We start from the raw sequence: 16,106 nt of genomic DNA on the forward strand, positions 1-16,106 counted from the left end.
GTCTTCTAGCTGGGGGTCATGGCAGTGCAGGCATCCTGTTATAGGGGAAGGACTGCAGAGCTATAGCAAGCACAGAGCTAGGGAAGGCTTGGCAGCCATATGAAATGGAGTTGCAATAAAGCATTGCCCTTTTTTCTTTCCAATGGCAGATACCATTGTGCTGTTTGTCCTGGAACAAGCCTGTTAATTTCAGATTCATCCATAATTTAATTTGTTCCCCCAAAGTGCTTGTGATTCCCTCCCAGCTTGGCAGTGCTGCCCAGCAGGTGTTCTCCAAAGCTGCAAATGCAAAATATTGATAGGAGCTGGATGCAGAGCAGCTTCCTGCAGGGAGGTATTGTACTTGATCCCTCTCCCTGTAGACTTATGAATAACTATTCTCCACTGACAGTTTTTAGCTTGTTTTATATTGGTTATGCTATCCAGGGCCTTATCCCTCCAACTTCCACGTGAAAACATTGCACTGACACAGATGCCTTCCTAAAGAAAGAAATCTTGTTTGCCTTATAATGTGATTCAAGATACCTTTACTGAAGAAAGGTGTGTTCTCACTCCTGCTATGAGCAGAAGGGGTTGCAGAGTTCTCAGTGCAGCCAAGCCTCATAGAGCCCCTTTCTCAGTATTGACAGAGTTATTCATCATTTCATAGATTTCATAGACATTAGGGCTGGAAGGGACCTCGGAAGATCATCGAGTCCAGCCCTCCATCCAAAGGGCAGGAAGTCAGCTGGGGTCATAGGATCCCAGCAAGATAAGCATCCAATTTACTCTTGAAGGTGTTCAGTGTAGGTGCTTGAACCACCTCCGCTGGCAGACTGTTCCAGACCTTGGGGGCTCGGACAGTAAAGAAATTCTTCCTTATGTCCAGCCTGAAACGGTCTTGTAGGAGTTTGTGACCGTTCAACCTCGTCATCCTTTGGGGCACTCTGGTGAACAGACATTCCCCCAGATCCTGGTGGTCACCCCTGATAAACTTATAGGTGGCCATCAGATCACCCCTGAGCCTGCGCTTTTCCAGGCTAAAGAGTCCCATGTCTCTCAGCCTGTCATCGTAAGATCTGTTTTCCTGACCTCTGATCATGTGCGTGGCTCTCCTCTGGACTCTCTCAAGCTTCTCCACATCCTTTTTGAATTGTGGAGCCCAAAACTGGACGCAGTACTCCAGCTGCGGCTTCACCAAGGCCAAGTACAAGGGGAGAAAGATGTCCTGGGATTTGCTTGAGAAGCATCTATGGATGCAAGCCAGCGTTTTGGTCACTTTATTAGCCGCAGCATCGCATTGCAGGCTCGTGTTCATCTTGTGGTCAATGATGACCCCCAAGTCTCTTTCTTCTGTAGTGCTAGCCAGCGTAGCACTGCTGAGCCTATAAGGATGCTGCAGGTTTTTCTTCCCAGGGTAGAGAACCTTGCATTTTTCGGTGTTAAACTTCATCAGGTTCTCGTCTGCCCATTTGCTGAGCCTGTCCAGGTCAGTATGGACCACCTGCCTGTCTTCTGGTGTGGTTGCTTTGCCCCAAAGTTTGGTGTCATCGGCAAACTTGGCCAGTCCGCTTCTGACTCCAATGTCCACATCATTAATGAAGATATTGAACAATATGGGTCCAAGGACAGAGCCTTGGGGGACCCCACTGGTTACAGGACACCATGACGATTGACTTCCATCAATTACTACCCTCTTGGTCTGACCATGGAGCCAATTTCCCAGCCAGCGGATTGTGGTGGACCCAAGGCCACAATTGGCCAGTTTCTCCAAGAGGCGATCATGGGATACCAGCTTGAAGGCCTTTTTGAAGTCAAGATATATGACATCAATCTCTTCTCCCTTGTCCAGGTGATAGGTCACTTGGTCGTAGAAGGAAATGAGATTGGTTAAGCAAGACCTACCTGCAACAAACCCATGGTGGCTATCCCTTAGGATGCTGGCGTCGGCAAGTCCATTAAGGATGGCCTCTTTAATAAACCATTTGGGTATATGGTATAGAGAGCAATGATGGGTTAGGCAAATTAGCAGCCTCAGCTGTCCATCGGAGTTGTGGTTTTTAATCTTCATACCATGAAAAGGCTGAGGGGCTCCACCTGGAGTAGGGATCCATTTATGCTAGGCGCTGTATCAATGTGTGAAGACACGGTCCTTGGCCAAACAGTTTGCCATGTGAGAAGACGAAGCAGCACATGGGAAGATGGAGCTGATCAAATACAGACTGCGTACACCATTGCTGGGGGCCCAACAGATGACACTTTAAGAGTGTTGATGTTTAGGGTTAGCGTATCTGAAAATTAAGTTACTTCAAGGTATCTGAGGTTCAGCAAACTAAACCTGAGGAACTCCAACCCAGTGCCACATTTGGAAAAGTAAACTTCAGTCTCTGCACTGCAGTTCCTCATCTCTAAAATGGACTAGCGCTTCCCTACCTTCTGGGAGATTTTACATGGATAAGCAGATATCAGATGATAGGGTGGAGAAGGCTATATATTAGCACCCGATACTTATGACCGGTCTTCTCCTTCAAAGCGGGATTTTTCTTACACCCATTGCTAATGAAAACAGGGGAACACAGTGCTTAGGGGTGCTGTTCTAGATGTCCCTGAAACTCCCCTAATGTGTTTTAGTCCTGATTTCTATCTGTTATTCCAGACCTGATCCCCAATCAGCTCTGCCAGTCTTCACAGCCCTAAACTGTAGGATACTACTATTAAAATTCACTTTCCCCAAGCTGGTAGCCTAATACCTCCTGGTTACCTCAGGGCTGCACTGTAGGCTTCTTCTAGTCTGATCCTCACCTTCTTGCTTTGTGTGCCACCGAGGACTACAGAAGCCTCTAGCCAGCCCAGATCGGGGAAATGCAAAATGACACAGTCTTCACCTCCATACAGTTCCCTGGAGCCCACCCCAAACACAGTGCTGGCACAGAGATGAATTGGGCCCATGTTGAATTTATTTTTAATGGCATTTTTAGCACAGAACAACAAAAAAGTCTCAGACAACTTCCACATCCCAGGCCTTCCGCTGCTCCTATCTGGGGATGGTCAAAGGGCAGCTGTGAGCAGGTAAGATCAGAGGTGCTTTACTTCTTGGACACAGCCCTACATCAGGCACTACCTAGAGTCTTCTGGGCAGCATGGATTAGTACTGGCTCTGGAAGTGCTATACCAGCCCTTAAATTATGGTCTGGGAATCTGATACCCTGGGTTATACTGGTAGCTCTGGGAAGAAGAATGGGTTAATAGAAGAGTCAAGAGGAGGCTGGATTCTTGGTTCCAGCTCTTAGAGGGAGCACAGTCTAGTGGGTAAAGTGTAGGGACTAGGAGTTAGATCTCCTGGGTTTGTTGGGCTTCCTCTTTCTGGGTGGGCTTGGCACTCAGGACCTTCTGTACCAGTGATCTGGAACAAGTGGCACAAGCATCCTGTTGTGTCTTACTGTGTTTTCCTTGTACTGTCCCTTTAAGGCCAAAGCCCTCCTGGTCAGCACTGCAGGGTTCACTTTACTTCTGGCAGTTTTACAGCACTGGGGACTCCATGTTCTCTGCTGTGAGGAGCCAGAGGCATTCTTGGTTCCTCTCCCTCCACAGGACTGGAGTGGGTCAAGTCAGAGGCAGAGCCAAGTGTAAGATCTGTATGCATATACTGATGCAACTGTTAAGATCCACCCTGGATATGATTCCAGAGAGTTATAATAATAAATGTTAGTTCAACATAGCGGTGACCAGAGTGTTGTTGTTGAACCCACAACTTAGCATCTGGCAACAAGGATGGGATCCTTTGCTGACAAGACACCCCTAGATTGTGGGATACCATTCTGAGACCAGGCTGTGTGTGAGATCAGAGGGAAGGTTTTTTTCTGTATTATTTTCTCTCTAATATGCCTGATGTTAGTTAAAATAGCCACATTGGTTCACATAGAAGAATCTGATGTGAGCCAGCTGACTTCTTGGGACTCTTGTGCTGAGAGGCTATCCTATTACCTGGAAGCCAACAAAGTGGAAAATCCAGCACAGAAGTGCGCGATCCTCCTGACAGTCTGTGGCGCTAAAACATTTGCCATTGTTCATTCCTCACAGCATCTGTCTTACCAAATGCTAAGTCTTATGCTGAACTAATTGCCCTGCTAAAGGCACATTTTTGCCCAAAGCCATCTGTTACCCTGTAGAGATTTCATTTTTTTTTAAACAGAACCAAAAGTCCAGCAAAGGCATAGCAGATTTCCTGGCTGAGCTCCATCGCCTTGTCGAATTTTGTGAGTTTGGGGATCTCCTGGATGGCCTGCTTCACAACCGTCTTATTTGTGGGGTTCAAGATGAAACAACCCAACAATGTTGCCTGCTCTTTGAACCAAATTTGACCTTGGCTACTGCACAAGAAAAAGCCTTGGCAGCTGAAGCAGCATCCTATAATGTGAGAGAAATTTGCCAGGTTTTCTCCAGCAATGTCCACTTACTCCAAAAAGATCAAGAATCAGATCATCACCAGAAAATTCAGCAGATTATACCCTCACCAACAGCACCATGCAAGCCAGTTAATCCACAGACATGTCTGAGTTGTGGCAGCCAACATAGAGGAAGGGAGTGCAGGTTTAGGGACGTGGAGTGTCATGCCTACAAGAAGAAGGGCTGCACAGAGAGGGTTTGTTGCTTGAAGGCCACTGCTGGGACACAAAAAGACTGTGGCAAATGTATTCACTCCCAATCCACTCACAGATTAGAATCCTCCCCAGGATGTGAGGTATAAAAACCATATTTGATTCAAAGTGTTGGTGTTGTTGAAACTCAAGCTTCTGAGATGATTGCAACTATAGTAATAAATGGAGAGAAGTGCAAAATGGAAGTGGACTTGGGTTCAGGAGTATCCCTCATAGATGAAAACACATACTTCCAGTTGTTTCGGCACTCTCTCCCCAAGTTAGTGAAACCTGAGTGTTGCCTGCGTGACTTCAATGGGCAGATTGTGGAAACTTTGGGTAGCTGCAGTGTCACTGTCCAGTATGGATCTGTTAGACAGCATCTATCCCTCATTGTCACTAAGGGTTCCCGCAGAAGTCTTCTGGGGAGAAATTGGTTCTCACTATTGGGAATCAGTATGCAAGATGTACACAGTCTCTGCACAGAAAGTCTGGAAAGGCTTGCAAGAGAGTTTCCCCAGGTATTCTCCAAGGAATTAGGAACTTACACTGGTCCACCTGTGACATTCCAAATGGATCCTGCCATAACCCCTATCTTTATGAAGGCTCAGACTTACCTTTCATGTGGCTGAAAACTGATGCAGAATTAGATCAGCTTATCGTGCAAGGGGTCCTTGAGCCAATCGTACATACAAGCTGGGCCACACCAATTGTTCCTGGTTTAAAACCTAACAGAAGTATTTGCATCTGTGGGGATTGTAAGTGTACTGTTAATAAAGCACTTAATCAGGATCCGTACCCAGTGCCTCCCATTAACCAGTTACTGTCTGTTCTTGCAGGAGGGAGGGTTTTTGCCAAACTTGACCATGCTCAAGCCTATCAGCAATTGACAGTGGATGACAAGGATGCTGAGGCCCAAACAATAGTTACACACTGGGAAGTGTCTGTGTCAAGCACCTCCAGTTTGGAAGTTCTGTGGCACCAGGTACTTTCCAGCAGTTCGTGGAGAAAATGCTAGCAGGAATTCTCAGGGTTGGTCCATACCTTGATGATGTGTTGCTTATGGGACTGTCTAGAGAGAAACTCACTGAGAAGTTTTACAGAGATTTGATAAAGCAGGTATCAGAGTAAAAAGAGAGATATGTGAACTGGGAGTTTCCAGTATCAACTTTCTGAGATATCAAATTGATGCTTCTGGCATTAACCCAGTTGAAGACAAGGTAAAAGCAACACATGATGTCCCTATACCAAAATGAAGACAGGATCTTCAAGCATTCTTAGGACTTCTCAACTTTTATAACATCTTTTTGAAAGACAAAGCCACCATAGCAGAGCCCCTTCATTGCTTACTGGATAAAGTAGCTCAGTGGACGTGGACTTGCCAGCACAATGAAGCCTTCCAGGGTGTCAAGAAGTTGCTGACATCAGACTCTGTCCTTGTTCACTGTGATGAGAAGAAGCTTCTGTCCATTACTTGTGATGTCTTGCCATTTGGTGCTGGTGCTGTCCTTAGTCACACCTTGCCTGACGGCATGGACGCACCCATTGCTTTTTACTCAAGAACAATGACTTCAGCTGAGAGGAATTACATACAGATTGATAAAGAAGCATTGGCAGTCATTGCAGGAGTTAACAAATTTCACAATTATGTTTATGGCCACAAATTCAAAATCCGAACGGACCATAAACCCCTTCTTGGAATTTTTACTAAGGACAAACCAACTTCTCCCATTTTATCTTCTTTTATAATAATAAATAACTGTTAGTTCAGCACAGCAGTGTTCAGAGTGTTGTTGCTGAACCCACAACATATCAGTTCCCTTGTAAGCAAGTCTACCAAGGGCTCTCCATTTTTTCCTGGGGTCTGTGCAAGCCCTGGCACTCAGTGTTAGGTGTTTGGTGGAGAATAAAAATCTGCTTGGGAATTTCCCCAGTAGGGCTTAGTGAGGAGTTCAGAGAGGACAGCAAAGGGAGTCCCAAGGGCTTACTGCTCACACGTACACACCTGAGCAGTCGGCTCTGCTTCCCCTGCCTCTCTGGAATTTTCTGCAGTTCCTGCAAGCACTTCCTCCCCGCCTCCCCAGCCTCCTTTGAGGGTCTGAGTTTCACAGGCAGCGCGGGGTTTTTTTCTCCTTCCCCCGTTCTGCTGTTTTGTCTCTGTAGAAACCCATCTCACCACTGTTTTTAAACCACTCGAAGGTGTTGGGGTTTTTCTGGGCTATTTTGAAGCTCGTTTTCCCAGATGCATTTTTTTTTCTTTTGAATGCAACTCTTCTCTTCATCTAAAGTTTCCGCCCATGTGACTTTCAGCTTGCGTCCCCATATATTCTGAGAAACCACAGAGGGCCAGAGCCTAAAGACACTGACATATTACTGCAGAGTGCAATTACTCTGTGAGAGGAGAGACACCGGGCAGGACCAGGGCGCACAGCAGAGAAAGTGATACTGGGCAAGGGAGAGCGACAGCCTGCCAAAGAGACAGGCTGGGGGACAGAGGCAAAGAGATTGCTCAGGGGAGAAAGAGGAGGACACAGGAGTGGGGAGATTAAAAGCAGAAGACACCAAGAGTACAGAGGACAGAAAGGAAGCCAAAGAGGCCTTGGCAGAGGGAGGCAGGAGCCATGCCCCATAGCTCGGACAGCAGTGACTCCAGCAGCTTCAGCCAGTCTCCCCCACCCAGCAAGCAGGTAACATTTTGAATTGTTTGCTTCTGGGCTCTCCTCTTCAATCACCTCCTGGGGGGCAGAAAGCAGCTGGCATTGGAGGGGATCCTCAGTGAGGGCTAGAGACATGCTCTCATCCACTGCACAAGAGGCAGGGCTTTCTAGGAACCAGCCCAGGGAGAGGCGCAGAGAGCTCTCTTGCAGGGGCAAGCTCCAGACCAGGGATGTCAATAACTGAACAGAACGAGAAGGAACCTCATTAGACCAGAGCACCTGAAGGCTTATGAACCCCCTGCTGCTGGATGTGGAGGCACAAGGCATGGCCACAAAGCATTCAGCCAACTCGGAGACCCCTCAGGGGTCAGAGTCTGCCCTCCCCCCATATAATCAGGATCTTTTGATGAATCTGAATCCTTCCTGCCTCCCTTGGAGGTTGCTGCCCCTATCTGCTCTTTGTATGTGCTCTGCTGTTAGCTGCCTTAAACTCTTCCTCAGTGAGTGGTGTGTGATGGAGGAGTCCTGTGAGTTGGCCTCTTCCATATATCTTTCCATCTGCCCTGTAGCATGCCTGCCATGGCCTACACTAGCTTCATTTAACATGTATCCCCAGTATTTCTGGCCCCTCTGAATATTTGTAATGTTACCATGCATTATCTGCCAAGTGCCAACAACATGGCATGGGGCAGGAGAGCCGTCACCCTGAGGAACTCCCAGACAGGCCCTGGGCAGACAGACCCAAGCTGGCATGCAGTGTGCTGGATGAGAGAGAGGGAAAGAAGGAAAGCAAGCAAGCACAAAGCAATCAAGGGAGAAGTATTCAAGAGGCATATTGGAACAGAGCTTGGTGTGGCGTGGCAAGAGACCAGCCAGCAGACCTGCCAGAGGTGGAGTTAGGAAGGCCCTGAAGGGAAGGGCAAGAAGGTGAACTGTGATGAAATGGAAAGATCACAAGGTGGGGGGTAGGAGGATGTGGACAGATTGGTAGGCCAGAGAGAACTTTAGTGGCGGCATTTCCCTGGTGAGAGGGAGGGGGCGGGGTAGATGTCAGTGAGCCCAGTGAGGCATCAATGCCAGTATCTGGGGAGGAGATGAAAGGGTCTGGAGGGAGTTCTAGCTGTCAGGGCAGAGTGGGAGGGTGCCGGCTCAGCAGAGCCTGCTGTGAGAGGCTGTGAGAGGCTCATGTCCCAGGCCACGAAAAGCAAAGCTGTATCTGTGTAACTAGTGCAGATATGACCTGGAACATTGCAGCCTGCTCTGAGCCTTATGTGATCAGTCATGAGAGACTAAAATACAGGAAGCTCAGAGAAAGCAGCTGCAACAATCAGGAGGCCTGGAGGAACCAGGTTCTGGGAAAAGATGATAAAGATGAGCTTATCTAGCAGGGCTGAGTGGTGGCCGTCCTGGGGCTAGAGGAGATGAGCTGGTAGGTTTGGTCTTTCACTTTTGTGATTCTTCAGACCTGCACCATGGAGCCTGTGGATGGTTCATTTCCCTGTTCTGTCAGAATATGGAGGGTCATAGGCTTGCCCCAGGGTTGGGATGTCAAGGGCCTTGTAGGGAAGGGGAGCACCCCTGACCTGGTCTTAAGCTGATGCTGTGTGTCAGATGGGAGCGCATGTCTTGTGGAGCAGGGGAGAGGCTGGCGTGATCTCTGCTGAGAGGAATGTTGGCTCAGGGCTGTTCTGTGCTGCCCCCGCATCCCCGCCCCTGTGCCTCTGTGGGAGTGGAAGGGAGGCGATGCCCATGTCATTCCCAGGCTCTCTTGTGTTTCAGGACTCTTCTGACGACATGAGGAAAGTCCAGAGACGGGAGAAGAACCGCATTGCTGCCCAGAAGAGCCGGCAGAGGCAGACTCAGAAGGCAGACACGCTTCACTTGGTAAGAACCTCCCTCCTCAGCCTGTCCCAGATCACTGCATGCACATGTTAGGGAATGTACTTCAGCACTAAGGAGTGCAGCAGAGCTGGGCTTTGGGCCTGGGCCACCGTAGGGTGCCTTCGACAGCATTAGCAGTAGCTGGAGAGCGGGGGCTAGGTAGCTTAGCCAAGCGGCCAGAAGATTTCTTTCCAGATGAACTGCGGGCACTATTGGACATCTCCTCAGGGGATGCCCTCCTCTAGGCTTCCCCTCCTCAGTTTGTTGCACTCTTGTTTGTGGGCCTGTTGAAGCCAATGGAAATTTTGCCATTTGCTTCAATAGCAGCAGAGTGGAGCCGTTTTTCTGCCCTTTGCATCGCTGCTGTGCCCTGAGCAGATGCCTCGATTGAGCTACACACAAAGGTCATGTTTTTCCCTGACATCTGCCTGTCTTTCCAAACTGTATGTGTGCCCTTTGGGCCTGGCCACAATGAAGATCACCTGCCCATTTCCTCAGTGTGGTGGGGTCACTCCAATTCCACCTTCATGCATTCCCACCCCTTCCAGCTCCCCAACAAATACAGCGAACCACCCTTTTGCTACATCTTGTGCCCTGTGGACCTCACTGTCATCTGTTTGTGCTGAAAATCACCCATGTAGGCCACCTTTTTACCCACTTCTTAATTCAGGTCCAGATTTTTACCTCTTATCCTGAAGTTGTCAGGTTACTTTTGTGGCCTCTTGTGATAGATGCTGTCAATAATTTTTTAAAAGCCAGAAGAGTCAGGGCCAGACTCTTCTTAGCTTTGAACCTCATGCAATTACTCATCTCCACAGGAAGAGAGTACAGAATGCGACCAGTTTGACTCACTAGCATTTTACCTTCCCTTTGCCCTGGTGTAAATTGATGTTGTAATGCACAGAACAGTACAGAATCAAGCTCTAGTGCTAGAAAAGCCCAGGTAGGTCTCCTTCAATCCATTTCCTGGGTCTACATTGGCTAATAACCCATTGTAAGCTTATTATTGTTTGGTCCAGTTTAATCTTAAACATCCCCAGTGGAGGGGTTGCCACCACTTCCCTTGGGAGACAATACCAGAGCTAAATACTTGAAGTGTCTGGAGGCTTCCCTGACATCTGGCATAAATTCTGCTTCTGTCTCACTGTTACTTAGTCATCCTATCCCATCTCATCCTCCCCATGCAGTGCCCTAGCAACAAAGTTTGGCGCCGGGGCAAAGCCTGCAGTAGCAGCCTATCCTCGCCCCACGGGGGACACATGCCCACACCCCATACTTGCCTGGGAGTGCATGCAGTGGGAGGAGCTGCCCTTTCCACATTCCCGTGCCCCTCAAAATGAGCTGCTCGCGGCTCCATCCCATGCCCTGCCCAGGCTGGGCAGTGCCTGTTGGCGCCTCTTTGCTTCTGTGCCCAGAGGGGTTGCCCTGCTCCCCCCCACCATGGCATTGCCCCCATAGAACTGCCTCTGTGTGGCTCTGGGCAGGCAGCAAGGCCAGCAGTTAGGGAGTATGGTCATAGTGGAAGAGCCTGACTCCTTTTCTGTCTGTATTTTGATAAGTGAAATCTTATGTGCATAATATGAGAGATACTGCCTCATCCTTCTGAGCAGAACTCAGCTATTGATGAAGGTTCAGCAGTTTACTGCTATGTCCGGCAGTGGTGTAGATTGTCTAGCATCCTTCAGGAGGGAAGGCCCTTTAAGCAGGGTACAGTCAGGACTCTGCTCCAGAAAATTTCCACCATCCTTAAAGCTCTTTATGCTCTCCATCTGCCCCCACTCTGGGGAGAATCTAGGAGAACTTGATGTTTGAACAGCTTTTATTGCATCCTGCTGGTCCTCATTTAGACCTGGGTATAAGACAAAGGGGTCTCTCCTTATTCATGGTGCTTTAGAGGTGGACACTGCCCTAGGCTGATTTTGTTAGCTGTGTCATCAGCCTGCAGTACCCACAGGCCAGGCTTTAGGGTAACTTGATCTGCCATAGGCAGCAGGTGGGGTGGCCTCTCTCTCTGTTTTTTACTTCTTCTCCAAGACATTCAGAGGATGGTGGCAGACAGGGACTCATCTCTAGGGTTCTCCTGGCCACTTTTCCTGGCAGAGAAAGTGAGACATCTGGCTTGCAGTATTACCACAATGCACATGACACTGATTCTACACACTCTGCTTTTCTGGTGCATGGTAAGCAGTACACTTGGTAGCAAAGCAACTTGGCTCAGTCTAGGTAAGGCAGAATGAATGATAGCAAGCATGGAGACAGCTGGGGAAATGGGACAGAGACAAGAGACAAAGATAGATGTTAAATCTTTGCCAATATTGGTCTGGTCTTTGGATCCTATTAGATTCACCTACTGCTATGGGATCCCCAAGTGCTGTTCATCTCCAGGTGCCTCAGATTTGGTGAGTTTTCCTGGTTGATGTAAAATTTCACAGGTTAATCTGGGCCACTGTAAGCTTTGGGCTACCTTTTAAAAAGACTCAAAAACTCTAAATGATTCCGGATGCAGTGGCTTATTTCTGGAGTGGAGTGAGGTACCATGGGCCTATAACACCCAAACTACACCCTACCTCCCTAACAGTTGCTGGGTACAGCTTTGATTATGATTTGTGAAGCATTCCACTGTCTGGAATCCAGTTATCTGAGTGGTCCCTTCTCCCTCTCTCAAAGTCCCGCTGCAGTAGTTAATATGTGTAGGTGCCCCACAAAGATAGCAATTTTTGTAAATACTGGCTATGATTTAACTAGCATGTGGTGCCTCAATAATGAGGTAAGGTACTGTAAAAAATCAGTCTAGTGCCACTAGCTATATCAACAACATGAACAGAGATGTGGAAGGTTTGCCTTGTCTGGGATGGTGGGGTAGGTGGGACGTGGAGAATGGTGGATGGTCATTCAAGACTATTCACGAGTCGCTGGCCTGGTGCCCTGGCTAAATTCCAACCAGCGCTCCAGCCCTCTGCCTCGCTAATCCCCCCACCCCTGGCTCAACTGGACACAGGGAACTTCAGGTCCTTCCCCAGACCATTGTGTATATTTCTGTGCACCTCAAAGCGCTGCACATTAGGGGTGCACTTTACAGACAGTATGGCTCAGAAGCTTCAGGAACTATTTAGACAAAGTCTCTATTATTATTATTATTATTACTACTGTCATCACTATCATCTCACTGATGCTGTGACTACTTTTTGTCCTCCTAAGACCTCAGTTTCTCTCTTTTCTTCTGGCATGTTTCTTCCCCTGCCCCTTTCCCCTGCCATCTATCTGGCTGCTTTCCCTGGGCCCTATCAGGAAGCAGTGAGTCTTCTCTTTCCAGGGCAATGACAGGTTTCCTGTGGCAGGTGGTTTTCTGGTTAAAGACGGCGGTTATTCACCACCCCTCCCCCTAGCTCCGGCTGCCTCAGGACTGCGGCTTGGGAGGTGTGCGTGCGTGAGAGGGAGCTGCAAGTGCCTGGGCGGGGAACACGTTGCTGTCACTTCTCGTAAGAAGCTGCTGGGGAGAAAGCAGGGCCAAGGGCTGACTTTCACTGGCTTAGTGGCAGGCCCCTGTCTGGCTGGGGGAGGGGGATTTGCCCAGGCCTTGCTCTGCTCTGGGTTTACAGGAAGCACGTCAGTTTGGAAACTCTCTGGGGCAGAGAGGGGAAGGGCTGCGACCCCCGCCCCCGGATCCTGGCTAGCTGTTCCCCAGTAGTGGCTTCGCCTTTCTGCCAGCATCAAGATGCTGTAGAGGCAGCCAGGCACTTCAGAGGTGCGGCGACTGAGACAGACCAGTTGATCAGTAAAGCCACCGCCACCTCTTCTTTCAAGTCTCTCCTCAAACGTGTCTGGTACAAAGCACACAGGAAACTGCAGCCTGGTAACCAACGGTTAGGCAGGTGCCGAGTGGTGATTGCTGCCCCAGCCTGGTGTACAGCTCTGCACATTCTCGCCCATCCCCCACCATACCTCCTCACTGCTTGTTTGATTTCTCCCCACTGTTATATTTTGTGCCTTGGATTGCAGAGGTGTTGGGGCAAAGGCTGCCATTTTCCTACATATGTGTACAATGCACAGCACGATGGAGCACTGACCTAGGCGCTTCTAGGCACTGCAAAACCAGTGAATAATCATAACAGAGATGGAAGCCAGGCCGCCCTACAGTCCCACACCCTGAGAATTAATCTAGCTACTCTCCTGCCACTGCTTTGCCAACCTGATATCTCCCTCTGTGCCCCCACCACTTCTCTGCCCACCTCCCACTCAGGATATCTTCACCCTATGCCCTGGTGGCTGATTTGAGTCTGGCTTGCTAATATAGCCCCATGCTGGTTTTCTCTCCTCAGGAGAGTGAGGACCTGGAGAGACAGAACGCTGCTCTGCGCAGGGAAATCAAGCAACTGACAGAGGAAATGAAGCACTTTTCCTCAATGCTGAGCTCCCACGAACCCCTCTGCTCCATCCTGACCTCGCCACCCCCGCCACCGCCTCACCCAGAGGTGCTCTATGCAACACACTCCTTCCACCAGCCCCACATCAGCTCCCCACGCTTCCAGCACTGAGCCAGCTACCAGGACACACAGCCTGCAGACTGCGCAGATGAAAAGCAGAGACCCATAGGGCTCATTCGTTGGTCCATTTGAGGAGCACAGACTGGTATAGCTATTCTTGGCCCTCATTTAAGCATATGCTGAGAGTGATATGTCCAGGACATGTCTCCTGTGCCCACGTGGGGGGATGGCAGGACACATCGCTGGGGCAGTGAAATCTAGGATTGCTGGGGATGGGGAAGCATGCGCAGAATGGCACCAAGCCCTTGGCTGTTGTTTGCTGGAGGACACTGGCATGGGTCTGGGACATAGGAACTTTCTCTCCACGTGAGCAGGAGGCTGGAGACTGTACCTGCAAATGCTCCAGCAAGAGGAACATGGGAGATGAGTGGAACCCAGAATGGGAACTTGTTTTGTTTTGTTTTTAAATAAAGAGTGAAAATGTTTAATGCTTTGTGTCAACACTTGGCCTGGTGTCCCTGAGGCCATATGTTCCAGGCAGGTTGGGATGCCAAATGGGCAGGCAGAACACTATGGATTTTGGGAAAATGCACCTGCATGGAGAGCAGTGCCTGGGAGGGGTGAAGCTAGGCTCATATTTAGCCCAGAGAGCAGTGGCCTGGCCTCAGTGTTTGAGCAATGGGTTTGGTGTGCATATGAGTATGCATGAGCATGCCCCTGCCCTTACCTGCTGGGAAGCGCAAGGAAAGCCACATGGGCTCTTCTTGTGAGAGAGACATTTGCCTGTGCTGCAGGGACAAAGATGGTTGGTAACCCTGCCACTCATATATATGCAGCTGCAGCTTTCTCCCCTGTCATGCCCCAGCTCTGTCACCTGCAGACCTGATTCCAGAATGAAAGCTCCTTACTGGTCTTGCTCTGTTGGAAACACAGAGCATAGGGAGCAAGATGGACTGTGTCAGCAGTAATGTGCTGCCAAGCAGAAAGCTGGCAGCCTGCCTGACACCCCAAACCATGTGTGCCACCTGCATGCCAGGCCAGCTGCTGCCATAGATTAGCTAATGCTGTTCAGTGTTTGCTACCTCATTTAAGGATATATCTGCAGTGACCCTCTCTCAGCAGGGGGCGTTGTGAGTTGCTTTGCTAAAGTGGGGTAGTACAGTACAGTGTACTGACACTGCACTGAGGACCTGAACCGAATTGGCTGGGCTGATTCCCTGGCGGTGCCACTGACGGGTACTATAGATAGAACTTGACCCCCTCTCCCCATTCCAAGGCCAGGAAGTTCTGTGAAGTTCCTCATTAACCCCCCTCATCCTAGAAGAGGCAGGGGATGTGGAAGGAATGTGCCAGAGGAAAAGATGTGGTTTCCATGGGTCTGTGGGGGAGGGAAGCTTCATTCCTGTGGCTGCTGGGCTACTTGTAGGGAGAGCTGGGTCCCTGCAGGAGCTGTGTCCGCATTGGCCAGCTTCCCTTACTCTGTACCACCTTCCCTGTGCCAAGAATAGGTGCTGGCCTAGGGAAGATATGATGCCATTCCAAGAGTACTGGTATAGGCAAAGCTACCTGCTATGATGGAGGGGAGAGTGCAAGGAAACAGAGCTATCCTATGGGCAGCAGTATGAGATGTGCAGCTGCACAGAAGTGGGGGAAGAGGGAGTGCGCTTAGGATGCAGTCATGCTAGTTCCCCAACCAGAAACAGGGTAGCTGTGTTGGTGTGATGTAGCCCTGCAGGACCCATTAGCTCTGGCCCTATAAGCTGATTAGCCTGTCTGCAATGCCTCCCGCAACAAGGTTATGTTCCTTCAGTTTTGGGAGCTAGCAGGCCTGGTGAGTCTGCCTTGCAGACAAACCCTTAAAGGGGTGACCTACTGCGTGGGGTCCAGGATATAAAAATCTCATAGCAGTGGAGTGTGGCCTTTTTCTTCGTACCCCTGCACAGGCCTCTGCAGGCTGGCACCGTGCACGTCACAGGATGGCGATGGAGTACCCTGCCTGATGATTGTACAAGATCTACCAAAGTAGGATACACCAAAAGGCAGCTGTAAATCTCCCAGAAGGCTTTGACTGAGTCAGTCTCAGAGCATCTAACTCACCCCTACCCCTCACACACAGGTCAAAATTCCAATCTAACCATTCATACAGCACTCCTTACCACTGCTAACTCTTCAGTGCAGGTCCTGCTTTGAGTTCCCCATTTTATGAAGACTTGTTTAGCTGGTGTTTATGTGTTATGTGGCTCCTTAAATCTGGGAAAGAGAGCAGCTGCAGCCCTAAAGACACCATTTTGTTCCTGAAAGCCATAGTGGTCACTATAGCCCCTTGTAGCTGGTAAGTGCTTTGGCCTATGTTGGGTTTCTTCCTGGAGTTTTCATTCTCTTATCCTTTAAGTCTGTGGGGCAGCTTTGTGTGTTGGTTTGCAAGGAAGAACATGCAGTTGGGTTACCTCATCCTGGCCCTGTCATTT

General features: G+C 49.4%; 1 protein-coding gene across 1 annotated transcript; it reads left to right on the forward strand.

Moving 5' to 3' along the window:
- Positions 1-1,452: 1,452 nt before the first annotated feature.
- Positions 1,453-14,110, forward strand: BATF (basic leucine zipper ATF-like transcription factor). Its single transcript, XM_090033721.1, has 3 exons — positions 1,453-7,303; positions 9,053-9,157; positions 13,474-14,110. The coding sequence occupies exons 1-3, from the start codon at positions 7,238-7,240 to the stop codon at positions 13,687-13,689; spliced, it is 387 nt and encodes a 128-aa protein (XP_089889847.1). The 5' UTR covers positions 1,453-7,237; the 3' UTR covers positions 13,690-14,110.
- The last annotated feature ends 1,996 nt before the right edge of the window (positions 14,111-16,106 follow it).

This window comes from Crocodylus siamensis, chromosome 2, assembly GCF_052110815.1.
Source record: "Crocodylus siamensis isolate JL-2025a chromosome 2, ASM5211081v1, whole genome shotgun sequence".
Lineage (NCBI taxonomy): Eukaryota > Metazoa > Chordata > Crocodylia > Crocodylidae > Crocodylus > Crocodylus siamensis.

Coding starts and splice junctions, on each gene's coding strand:
- BATF (XM_090033721.1), top strand. CDS start 7,238: ATGCCCCATAGCTCGGACAGCAGTGACTCCAGCAGCTTCAGCCAGTCT. Junction 7,304..9,052: donor CTCCCCCACCCAGCAAGCAG/GTAACATTTTGA, acceptor CTTGTGTTTCAG/GACTCTTCTGACGACATGAG. Junction 9,158..13,473: donor AGGCAGACACGCTTCACTTG/GTAAGAACCTCC, acceptor TTCTCTCCTCAG/GAGAGTGAGGACCTGGAGAG.